This window comes from Opisthorchis viverrini, assembly GCF_000715545.1.
Source record: "Opisthorchis viverrini unplaced genomic scaffold opera_v5_223, whole genome shotgun sequence".
NCBI classification, from domain to species: Eukaryota; Metazoa; Platyhelminthes; class Trematoda; order Opisthorchiida; family Opisthorchiidae; genus Opisthorchis; species Opisthorchis viverrini.
In genome coordinates, this window is record NW_008751880.1 from 507,623 (window position 1) to 519,544 (window position 11,922).

Consider the following 11,922-nt stretch of genomic DNA (forward strand, 5'->3'; position numbering starts at 1 on the left):
ATATATATATATGAGCCGACATATCCTCGGATTCGAAGCCTCCTTTGAATTGAAGGAAATTCGCCACAGTTGGTCGGCGGTATTTATTACGCTGCCCGAGCTTTTAATGTGCTAGGAATACATTCTCAATCCACATCCTTCTTCGCTGAAATCTTGCCCGATGTCCTCGGAGTTACATCTCACATAGTGAGACCAGATCTCGCCATCATTGAAGCTAGTAGCTGTGTTACGACTGGAGTAAGGCCCATACCCCTGTGTTTGGAGCTGTAGCTCCCAGCACTATGTTCGGTAAAAGTACGATGGATTGATTATCCTGTATATTCGGAACGCATTTTGGTTCTCAAGTCCGTTTAAACTATCTGGTCAAGACTAAACAAACAGGCTCATCGCCGTTTTTTAACGACGCTGGTTGGACTCCATCCATCTGGACGCAGAAAGGCATATTAGTACTTCCGCAACCGAAAGAAGGTCTAAACACGCAGACCACGGCTCAAGTAAAGTCAAATGAGGACACTGGTACAGGGGCAGACGGCCATTTAAGGAGTTGTCCAAAATACTCATTCCAGTGGTTAAGAGGATGATTTTTGCTATGAATGAAATTTCCATTATTGTCTTTGATGACCTCACTTGTAGTCGATTGTTATCTGCTCCGTTTGGTATATAAGGTGGAAAGTTTCCAGGACAATGAGCTGCAGTAGCTTCCTTCACTTCCAAGTCCTCTGATCCCACCAGGTTTACCCAGCTATTCACATATTATGCTATAGCTGTCGTCTAAAAACCCTTATCGCCGCGTTGTGTCCAGCACTCAAAGGAGTACAAATTCTTGCATCAGGCACCGGCTATTACCTACCCGCCCACCCACCCCCTAGAACCCAGTGTTCATTTTGTGGGCCTTCAGAAATAATAGACACGGCATTCCCAGCTGTGTGAACGGTATCGCCTACATCCCCGAAGTTACGAATAATCTTTTAATGAAGTGACCTTCAAGACTCCGTAAAGGCTAGTCTGAAAGGGTTGTTTAACCAGCGAGTCAGAAAGTTGTTCAATAAATTAAAGAGGAGCTCGCTCCTTTGGTTTCCCTCGGAGACTAATCAAAAATTCATGGTGGACGAAGGCATGATTTGAACCGATGTCAGTGGTACAGACTGATCAGCAGTCAAGAATCGAGTCTTGCCACAGGGTTCTAATAGTTATGAGGTCAATCAGGATCCGTCATTGACCGTCACTATGGAGGTGCTAGTTGGCGCAATGACATCTGGTACTTCTACATCCACTACTACTGAAGAAAAAACAACGGCCAGTGCAAAGCCACAAAGACGTTGACCAGTGTTGCTACATTCTGATTCCGAGTTGAACTGGCTGCTAAGTCATGCTTCAGACGCCCTATTTTTTGAATTCGATATTACCAGGACAGTATCTGAGATCTGCGCACTGCATAAAGGAATTCTTACTTCTAAACAAAAGGTGCCTTTATCCGAATCAAAGCTACAGTTTTCTGGTTTATTTTCAGAAACTACAAGTAAAGAACGGATATTATTTCCGTCAGTACGGATTAATACCGAAAATTACAAACGAACAGAACAAGGACGGGTATTTTCAGTGATCTGGTGGAGTAATGAAGCCTCAGCTCGGGAGCCGAGAGCCCTACCAATGCTAGCATGGCCCGCTGTAGCAGATGCATGACCATCTGAATTTCGTAAGCGGTAATATCTAAAAGGCAGACGTGCCACAAGCTCGACTATCGTACACGGGTTTTGATACTTGAACTTCGGGGACGCAGGAACTCTCTGTGATAAACTGTCGGGATATGGCGAATCACAGCTGATTTGTCTCAGAGTTCACACATTGAAAGTTGCAATAAAAAAGGAAGAACGAGGTATGAAAACCGGACGCGCCTGATGTGGGGAGATTTCAGACTGGCATGCTTATAGCTGAGGTCTATATGAATGATCGTTTAATGGAACACGAGGGTAGAGAAAAAGAAAGATGACGAGTTCCAGCAGTAGTCTGTCTTCGCTTACCCTCATCGCCTTATGCAGTAAGCAACGCAAACCGGCTGGTTGGACCACTCGTCGGCCGATGTGGTCTACAATACAGTTCGTTATCGTATTTGAGCTGGTATGCTGCCCGATAGGGGGACGATTGGGGCTCTTAAGGGACACGCCGCCACACTTATTCAAACCTTCAATCCAGAAAGCTAACAGACTTTGTTAGTATGGCCTCTGTCCATCAACCAACCTGGTACGAGAGACTGCAAATATCACACAAACAACATCTACTATAGCTCAATTGGCCGCGGAGTTGCACAAATTGTCATACCGTGGTAACATCAAGTCTCTTAGTGATGATGCAGTTGCAGTTGGAGGTATTTCAACCCTCTGGAATAGCTCAAATCAGTCTAAACTATCTTGCACGCGTCTAACTGCTTTATTCAGCTATTTTTTGCTCCGTAATTCGCTGTTTTAGAAATTAGTTTAGCTGTCTACTACAGAGTCGTATAAGTTTCTCTAGTTCCATATCGGCTGATGTAACCGGGTCCCTGTATCTCCATTGATTAGCGTTATAGACGCCTCCATTAAACTCCACGTCTTTGACAATCGATATCTCAGGGCCATACCTGGAATAGTCTGGCACGAGGAAATCCAGATGGATGTGACCAAGTGGTTGGTGAGGCACCATGTAGCATAACTGAGAACTACATACATCACTACAAGCTGCAGTGGCCCAGTCATGTGCTCTACACGCCTTGTAATTTCTTACCGAAAGGAGCCGAATTCCGCAAAACAATAGATGGGCTATCAGGAGGGTCACATTCCAGAGAGCAAACACTGAATGCCCGGAATCTACTGAGACTCAGCTCCGCTAGATGTTGACCAGACAGACAACGCCCCCTCAATATGCAGCGCCTCACAGCCTTGTATCAAACCCACGCAGCGAGAGTCAGCGTTCATCAAGGTCATACAACGCCCCCCCCCCAATATGCAGCACATCACAGCCTCGTACCAAAGCCAGACCGTGTGCGTCAGCATTGGACCAAGTGCAGACAGTGTTCTCCCAATAAATAGCTTGGGAACGTTGTACTTTTGCCCTTGCACGCATTCACGCTATCACACTCGCTTGTTCGGAGTATAGCTGTGGTGTTCCCTTCTGTGAGTCTTTTTCTCCGGTACTAGGCACTGGAGCGGATCAGCAGCAGATACCACAGATTGGCGAATCAGCAGATATAACATAGGCATATTATGAAGTGACAGCAAAAAATGTGAGTGGTCGCATCCTTCCAGATATATATGGTCCCAATGTCAGTGTCGGGGGACGTGGCCCGATACGTTACCAATCAATACCAGTTCGAGCCGTTCATTTTCGCCTAGGCTGTCCGGGTGAATGTTCGGAGGTGTAGGCACCTCGGATTTTTGTGGGAGGATGGAAGTGGACCCTTGTCCACTTTTTCTCCCTTTATTACAAAGTTTTATTTAAACAGATGATACGTCTGTGCTGCGGTTCTCACACTGGTGATGAGATCAACCGGCGTTATAGATTGAACCCCACCGAAATTGGTCTCAGTAAGCACAAGAGGTAAACAAGAGGAAGCAAGCACCGCAAGCAATACACGAAATGGGAGTCGGTGTCTATGCACCGGGGAACCTATGAATAGCCCTCTAACGTCAGTCTGTTTTGTGCATACTCATAACATCGTGACGCACACAATTTACGCTCCAACTCATCATCACTAAACCCAAAATTTATAGACGGTTGGGTCTTTATAAAGTCTATAAAGTCTATCTAAAAGGAAGCGTTGTGAAATTCACATGTGAAGCTTACAGCGTTACGCAGGATGTCATGCTCCATGTTCGATGTACAGTCAGCGAATTCCCTTGAACTAGGATTTTCAATGAGTTTATGTATAACAACATATGCTAGGGGTCATTTAGTGTCCTTTATCAAGAAATTTCTAGGTGAGGTGAGTATATCAAAACAGCGACGTTACTTAGTAGCTGGAGGATTCGTCTGATGTTTCCTTGTTCTGTGTACATTGCATGTATTCCTGGTTCGAGTTTCCTTTGAAATTACCTTTAAATCAAACAACAGTATCTCCTATCCATAATTTCAGGTTTTGTGAAAATGGGGGGATTTCCAGGAGTCGAAAGAGACGTAATCTCAACATAATTATCAGTGTTGATTAATCAGTGACAAGTGCTGAGAAGTGGAAAGAAGCAACAGCCCTTGCCATGATGTTTTGAAATGGCTCAGGGAAGGTCAGTGCCCTTGGTCATAGATCGAAGAAAGAACCACAAGGCTCGGAAAGCGAGTAGATGGGTTGTTCATAAGCTAAACCAAAATTCCCATATAAAAGACGGGTATCTGTGAACTGATTGGGACAATGGACAGACAAAATTGCGAATGATCAAAAAGTGATCTACTGCATAAGCACAATGCAAGTCCCGCTCTTCAATGTACCCAAACTGGACTTTTACCAACTTCAACCTAACACAATCCATGTACTGTATTCATGTACTTGTATCTATCATCCGATTTGTCAAACTGGAAGCTGCTTGCTCACACATCCACCATAACATGCACTATTATGAGAATTTCAATTAAGCCATCAAAATCTTTTCAGTCTAAGTTTAGCTATCCGATTGATCAAATGTATTGGGACGAGTTATGCTCATTGTCCGAGATCAACGCGCCCTGTTTTTAACATTGTAACGGTGGACTACTGGTAGACGTCGCTTATTCCGTGGTATACATATTCCTCAAGTGGAAATCATAAGAAGTAATACCCAAGAGAATGAAACTTTCCAGATTCGTTGGGAGCGTGTCTTGTGAAGTAGGGGTACTATACTCAATAATTAGCTTGTAGGAAGTGCGGAAAAATATGTATCGAGGAAATAGCAAATCTGCCTGAGAACTATGCCACCATACGTAGCTAGTATTTTCTGTTAACTAAATATACCCATCTGGAGTCTTTATTTAGACCCAGTGATGCGTTTTGGCACTAAAACCGGTTTCGCGACAGTGCCCACGATTACACTCAACTTACCCCAGTCAGCCCCATCCGTAGCCCCGTGGAAAACCAGTTTTGCTGCTCATACACTAAAGTGATTGACGATGCATTCCTAACGAGCAAATTTTTCCAGCCTCAAGCAACTTCTTTAGAGCACGATAGGGTCAATAAAACTAAGCAGATAGAGCGATTGAGCTAGATATCCTTGGACTTACTGTGTACTGCCTTTAACGTTTTAACCATTCGGTCAATACAAACAAAAGTTTGATAGTGCCTCACAACGTTGTACTGCTGACCGTCTCCGTCAATTACGTTGTCTTTTTTAACCAGAATCGTTCGAGGGCTTGATACACTCGACAACCCGGGAGTTCTTGCGCTCAATACTTTCTGTATGCTTCCAGTGACCTGAAAAGACGTTTCGTTCGGGACGAAAGAATGGGCTTCGATTGCTACTGAGGTGTGCATTTTTATTATGTTTTGCTGCAGTTCAACAAAAACAGGAGAAGCCTCACAAACCTTCCTATTACTACTTCCAATCTCATTAATTATGGTCGAAAGCAGGCGCAAAGGAGTAATCGCGGGTAGCAAAAACGTCGGAGCGGTGTACTTCTCCAATGAAGTAGTGGTTGACTGACTGTTAGTATTCAGTACAGGCTGATAACAAAATTGGTCAAAAATCACTGGGTCCTGATAGTGCATGTTTTGATGACCGATTCAGCATCCACGATAACAATTACTGCTCTTCTGTGGTACAATACGGAGTTGATCTCAGTGCATTCAAATGTGGTAAATCAATAAAACGTCCTATCAGCGCTTTTAAAGCTACACTTATTAGACCGCAACATATTGTGAAGAAGGATTCGTATATGCGTTGTAGGTGAAACCGCATTTGCATTTGTATAACTGCCCGCTCTGACTAACTACCGAGAAAAGACCTCGTAACTGGCACGAACGATACCGATGCTAGCATACGTTGCGCTGACTTGGCCACGTGATGCGTATGCTAGTCGATCGACTTCCTTGAAGGGTTGCCTTTTCAGAACGCGAAAGGTGGAAACGAGCCAGAAGAGGTCAAAAAATGATGTGGCAGCAAATTATAACAACAATTACTAGCCGCGCTGGTCACTGTCTTCCTGAATGTGGACCCCGAGACAGGCCACATCAATGGTTAGAGAAATCGCCAGACATGACCCAGTCGAGCCTTCGACGGCGCTCATGCATCCAAGCTATCACCTTCAATGCATGGTTCCCTTCCTGATCTCCCTCCACTTAAAACACCACTGAGATTCCTGTGTTTGCGCACCAATTTCCAACTCCCACCTTCAATGCGCAGCTACATACCTCCCTTAATCATCGATGGACGAAACCGTGAAAGCTGCATGCACTGTAAGACAATCACGCGGTTCTTACAGCTGCTAATGATGACAGTGGATTTCTCCAAGCTCTGCTGGTGAAATTAAATCGAATAAAATGCTTGTCTCCAGTCTAACTAGCTCTTTATTCGTAGTGCGAATCTGTGTGAGTTACAAAGCTAGAGCACTGGTGGTTTCAGGCAGGTGAGTGTTTGTTATGCATGACCGGCAAAAAACCGGCTTTAGAGGAGTGAATTTACGCAAAACTGCCAAGCCCCATTGCCATGCGAGTGAACTATATACAACCTAAAAGTAGTTCGAATCATAACAGGGTTCTAGCAAAACACCCATAAATTAGCTTCCATCTTGCGAGTGACCATATGAACCAGCCGATTGTTACAGGAAGGGGTCACACAGTGACTTTGTTAGATAAATCCATAGTTCACACTCGTTATTTATACTGGAACCTGTACTAAGAACTGCCGTTCGCAATCTCATGCGCTTCCATGCCTCAACAGGTGCTTTGGACTTACAGTTAGGCTGAATCATCGGCAAGGAGAGTAGTGGATGCAGCCATGGTGATAGACATTATTAGCTAAAAAACATGCATCTCATTCGCCGTTCGCAGGTAGGCATGGCTCGGCTACACCTTCCGATGGGGTTAGACTTGAACGACAACTTCAGTGAGGGCATTCTGCGACGTATTCGCGCCAGATAATCTGTACATTCAAATTACGATTCATGCGACATACCAACATCCAACATATGCTTCAATCGATAATCCCGTACAGTTTTTCGTCGAACCACCGGACAGTGATTTGCGACTAAAGCCAAGTCGCGGCTAAACATCGCTCGTTATGGAGTAAATTAGAGTTCAACCCCAAATATTATCGAGCATGACTACCGGATTACGCAGTTGCTGCTGAAACCAGGTGAAGTCGATGGCTATGAAGTTGCGGGCTTTTAATTGTACTCGTAGCAGCGACCATATGAGGTTGATAATTAATAAGGTTTGTCACGAAGTGCTATTCTATAGGCCATCACCCTTCCCTTTCTGAAAGTAAAATTTAGCAATCAATCAGTAGACAGTCTTATGGACTTAGAATGAGCATCGGGCAGGGATGGGGAGCGGTGGGGCTAAAGCCGGTGTCCCAGCATGCAAGGGTGCTTTTACTGGAGATAATTAGGTGGCGATATCGATGCTCCCACTAAAATCAGTGATTTCTATAATGAATCAGCCAACAGTAGGAGTGGCTAGTCTCGACTCACTTCCTAGGTATGCGGGGCATCGGAACTGTCATAAAGCTTGGAAACTTAAGGTTGTGAATAGAGTGTGAATCGAATAGGGAGGCGGAATGAAGGGAATGCCTATAGCGCAACAGAAATACGGCGAAAATCGTTTGATTTTGCAGAATTTCAAGGAAAGCCGAACTCACTGAATTTCCCATACTCCATAAAATTTCTCATAGCGCACTCTGGGGCCGTTCGTATATGGTTGTATCCGAATTCAGTCTTACCGCTGTTTGTCCTAACAAAAAAAGTTGATGCCTATGACTTGTCCGTAGCAGCATGCAGACACTCGTTGCCGTTGAGGATAACCCCAAGATCCATTTCTCAGATCAACCCGTTATCTTAAAAGGATGCACCTCGCCAGCTATTCCATTTTTTCACCCGTGTGCCCGATATGGAGTGGTTTTCTCAACGATGGATTAACCAGTTGCATATTGCGACACAGGGAACCACCTGTCTGGTTGGTAGTTCTTGCCTCGAAGTCACATGCGACTGGTCCCTACGCAGTGCCAAAACGATATCAACTTAGTATTTCCGGGCTTAACGAACATAATCTCACCTGGAAGTGGTGATAGCCTCAAATACAACGTACTAAGGTTTAAGTGGTTCAAGATATGAAGACTTCACCTAAGGGCTAGTCTGTAGTCTTTTCTAATGAGGTATTTACATAATATCATAGTCTTAGGTGTATGTTTCAAACTCTATTGATGGTCCATGGTTTCAGCCAGGCTTGAAAGAGACTTGTGAGCGTCCAACTGAAATTCCAACGTCCGAAGAAGTATAAATTGTAACATGAATAAGGACTGTTTCACCGCCTAGTTAATGGGCTTCATTTCGGCCCTTCTGTGCTGTCCTGGCTCCGATCCCAACAGGGGCGATCGTATTGGCTTCATTACTACTCAATAACGAAATTTCAATTGGTCAGCTGTATTTTGGTTTAATGGAAATCTTCAAACTCAAAGTGAGTGCCTCACTGAAAGTGCCTCCGGGACTGTGCCATGAGTTGGCTGAACGCACTGTCTACGTCTGCAGTGAAATGGAATGAACACCGGAAACATTCAACATAGTTCTAATTCGCCTTGATGCTGGGGGGATGAAGCTGTCTACGTGACTCCAGACTTTGAATCTGGGCGATAGTCACCATTCTCCACGACGAATCGGAGAGAACACCTTTTAGGCTTTCAGGAAACCTGATACCTTTCTAAACATACCCTTGTCCTTTAGTGATGACGTTCAATGGACGCGGATCAGTTCATCAAGAACAAACTGAACTATACTAAGTCCGCGCGAACCCGATGGTAACCAGTTGTGTTGACATTGATCCAACGAGTGTTCACGATCACGGATGTCCTGGATACATCATCTAGTAAAAATTGCAGCTGGACATTAGGCAAAGTCATTTTTGAGAATGACCGGACCATTTATAGCACCCATGCAATCTGGCTCCATTGTAGCGGCCCCGATTTCCAGTTCCGGAATCAATGCTAAAGCTGCAAGAGGAGTTTCGATTCAACACCACGATAAATATCACTGATGTGAAGAATGCATATTATTATGATTAATGAGATGGATAACAGGTGCCCGCATCGAGGTACCTGTGAATAAAAACGAACAGACTGAGCGTTGAGAAGAATATTTAGTTTGGTTGGATTGTGGTGGAATGACGATGTTTCGGTTACCGCTTCTGTTAACCAGTTTCTTCGCAATTCTGAGTATTCCACTCCTGAGGGTTATTTGTTGTGGTTCGATCGCCAAAAGTAAACCTCAGCACATTAATATTGTCATTTCATCCAACCGGATGATGATAACAGGGCTGATATTGTGCCCCCTACCGTATACCAACGTGGTATTTTTAATTGCTCCAGGACGGTATGGCACAATCTGATTTCTTGGGAATGCATGATCATCAATTGACGTCTACACGAACAGGTACGAACGGAAGACTCACCTGGAACGCAGTTGAATATCTCTTTTACGATGTGCATTACATCTGTACAAGGTATATTGGCATTACATCTTCAGCCTTCTAACAGTGCACAATGAGACCGTGTAATTCTACCTGAGTCGATCAGGGTATAAATGACAACGTGAATCGGAACTTAAACGTACGGGGTGCCCTCATACCGAAGACATGAAATCAATAAATTTCAGTGGAATAAATAGTAGATAGTCATTCAGCTATAGCACCCTTTCAGTACGTAATGGCCGTACAACCCGAAGGAATCACGGGGTCTGGGATACTATCAGCCCAAGCCCAGACAGGGGAAGTCAAGAGAAGTCGGGTTCGAACCATGGACCTTCCGGTCAGTAACCTCGCGCTCTAACCACTGAGCCACCATAAATACATTTTGCCAGAGCCTCAAGCTGATGGCCCGTAAAACCCTGCAACATAGCATTTGTTTCCAACAATGAAAAAACTGCTACCGCGCGGCTCGTAGGTTGTAAAGATATGCCGGACTCGTTACCGCCTGTGTAAATAACAAACTTCGCCAGTGTCTCACCTTTGAACCTCAAAGTATCGTTAATGAAATTTCAAATCCACTGCGATGTCACAGTGGATTCAGAAGGCACACCCCGTGGGGGATAAGACCAACGTGGATTAAACTCCACAACCCTATGCATTTTCTTGGTACGCCTATTTTTTCACCACACCTGTGGTAGATAGCAGTTCGATCGCAGTCACTGACGCGATTTGCAGACCTTTCACCAGACGTCGTAGCCGCCAAGCATAGGCTCCGGGTAAAAACAACCTTGATGCTGTTTTGTTTTCTAATAACCAACAAAAGAATGTCTGTTCGGGATCCACTGAATTAATGGGAAAAGCTAGGCACGTCAAACAAGTGAGTGGAGTTTTGACAACTTCAAAAGTAGTTGGTGGTGTGAGGAGCCTTGCGAATTTTCCATTGGGATTTCGTGCTGTAAGTGAGGCCAGTTATCACTCTGCAGCATTGATAGTCGAATACCTGAAGAAGCCCCAGGTCCTATACTGGCGAAGACCATGTCTCACAACCACAGAATAACACAGCCCGCCTGAGTAACAGCACATTTCGAGTCCCAGTTGAGGACTTTCGAGTTACCGATATCCGCTGTTCAGTGATGAGTATACAGATATTCACCTTTTCGTTCGTCTTATTTCTCACCCGTGATCTCGTTCACTTCACCACCGGATATTACACAAAGTAGGCGCTTCAATTTTGTACCGTCTTCAAGATACTTTAGCACACCCGGCAGTTCGTGTCCACCAAGGGATTACACGGGCTCATAATGTAGACATTACTGAGGTGTCGGAAACGTAACTAAATAGCTTCCGGTCCATCGAACCGTAAATACCTGTAGCTTGCCTAGAGAACAAAAACCCGAAAAGTCTCTACTAACAGAACTGACCTGAAGTTAAGATGGGTTGTCTCTACCGCTCATAAAATGTCTTCCCCATTTTCGTCAGAAGTTGTCATCCTGAAACTGTAGTTTCTGCGAAAAATGAAGACTGAGGAATTGAATCACGGTAGAAATTTTGGTTATCCTATGTCCCGTCGGTCGCCTCATCAATTGACCAGCAAACACAACCCTACTGTGAAGGTTTCAGCTCATCCATACGAGCTCAACTGTAAAATGACGGTGTGAATTTACTACATCTAACGGGTCATGGTGGTGCACGCGGACTGAGAGGTATGCCGCATACACTGTAAATATGAAAACAGGGCCTACTATCTCTATTTACAATGAAATAAGCTGGGATCACATTTAGGTTCCCACCTTTTTAATACCCTATCGAGTCTGACTTTACCAGATTCGCACGACTCAGATGGGTAAAACAAAAATCTATACAACCCTCGCAAATGAACATTCAAGAAGCATGGGTAGGGATAAACAAGCAGTTTCACCAGCCACGTTTTGTTCCCGGTGCATATTGCAAGGGCATTTTTCGAAACGGGGCTCCAATCCAAAAGACGGAAAGTCGTGGGTGGGTTGGTGGGAAAGACAGAGCTTTGGGGAGCATCTACTCGGTAACAGTAGTTAAAACCTCACAGCGTCCTTACACTCTAGCGTGGTTATGAAGCATTCCACTCAACCACTGGCACACTAAAATAGTTGAGCAAGTAACCGACCTTTCTGCTGCCTGTAGCTTCAGCTGTGATTCGATTACAAAGAATGGCCGAACACCTTCCAAAACGTTTGATGTGCACAAGTATAAAACAATCGCTACACCATTAATCAAATGCAGGGATTCACTGTGCTCGGTCGCACGAGTGTTGAGTTTGGTTAGGAATCCGGTAC

General features: G+C 44.6%; 1 protein-coding gene across 1 annotated transcript in view; it reads right to left on the reverse strand.

Annotated features, from left to right (window-relative positions):
* Window positions 1–5,704, reverse strand: part of T265_14603 (hypothetical protein) — a gene marked incomplete at both ends in the record, with an annotated part of 11,497 nt that extends 5,793 nt beyond the window's left edge. The window contains 2 exons of the mRNA XM_009174371.1: window positions 2,618–2,688; window positions 5,221–5,704. Of these exons, the coding sequence (XP_009172635.1) occupies window positions 2,618–2,688; window positions 5,221–5,704 (555 nt within the window). The remainder of the gene's footprint in view (window positions 1–2,617; window positions 2,689–5,220) is intronic.
* Between the last annotated feature and the right edge of the window lie 6,218 nt (window positions 5,705–11,922).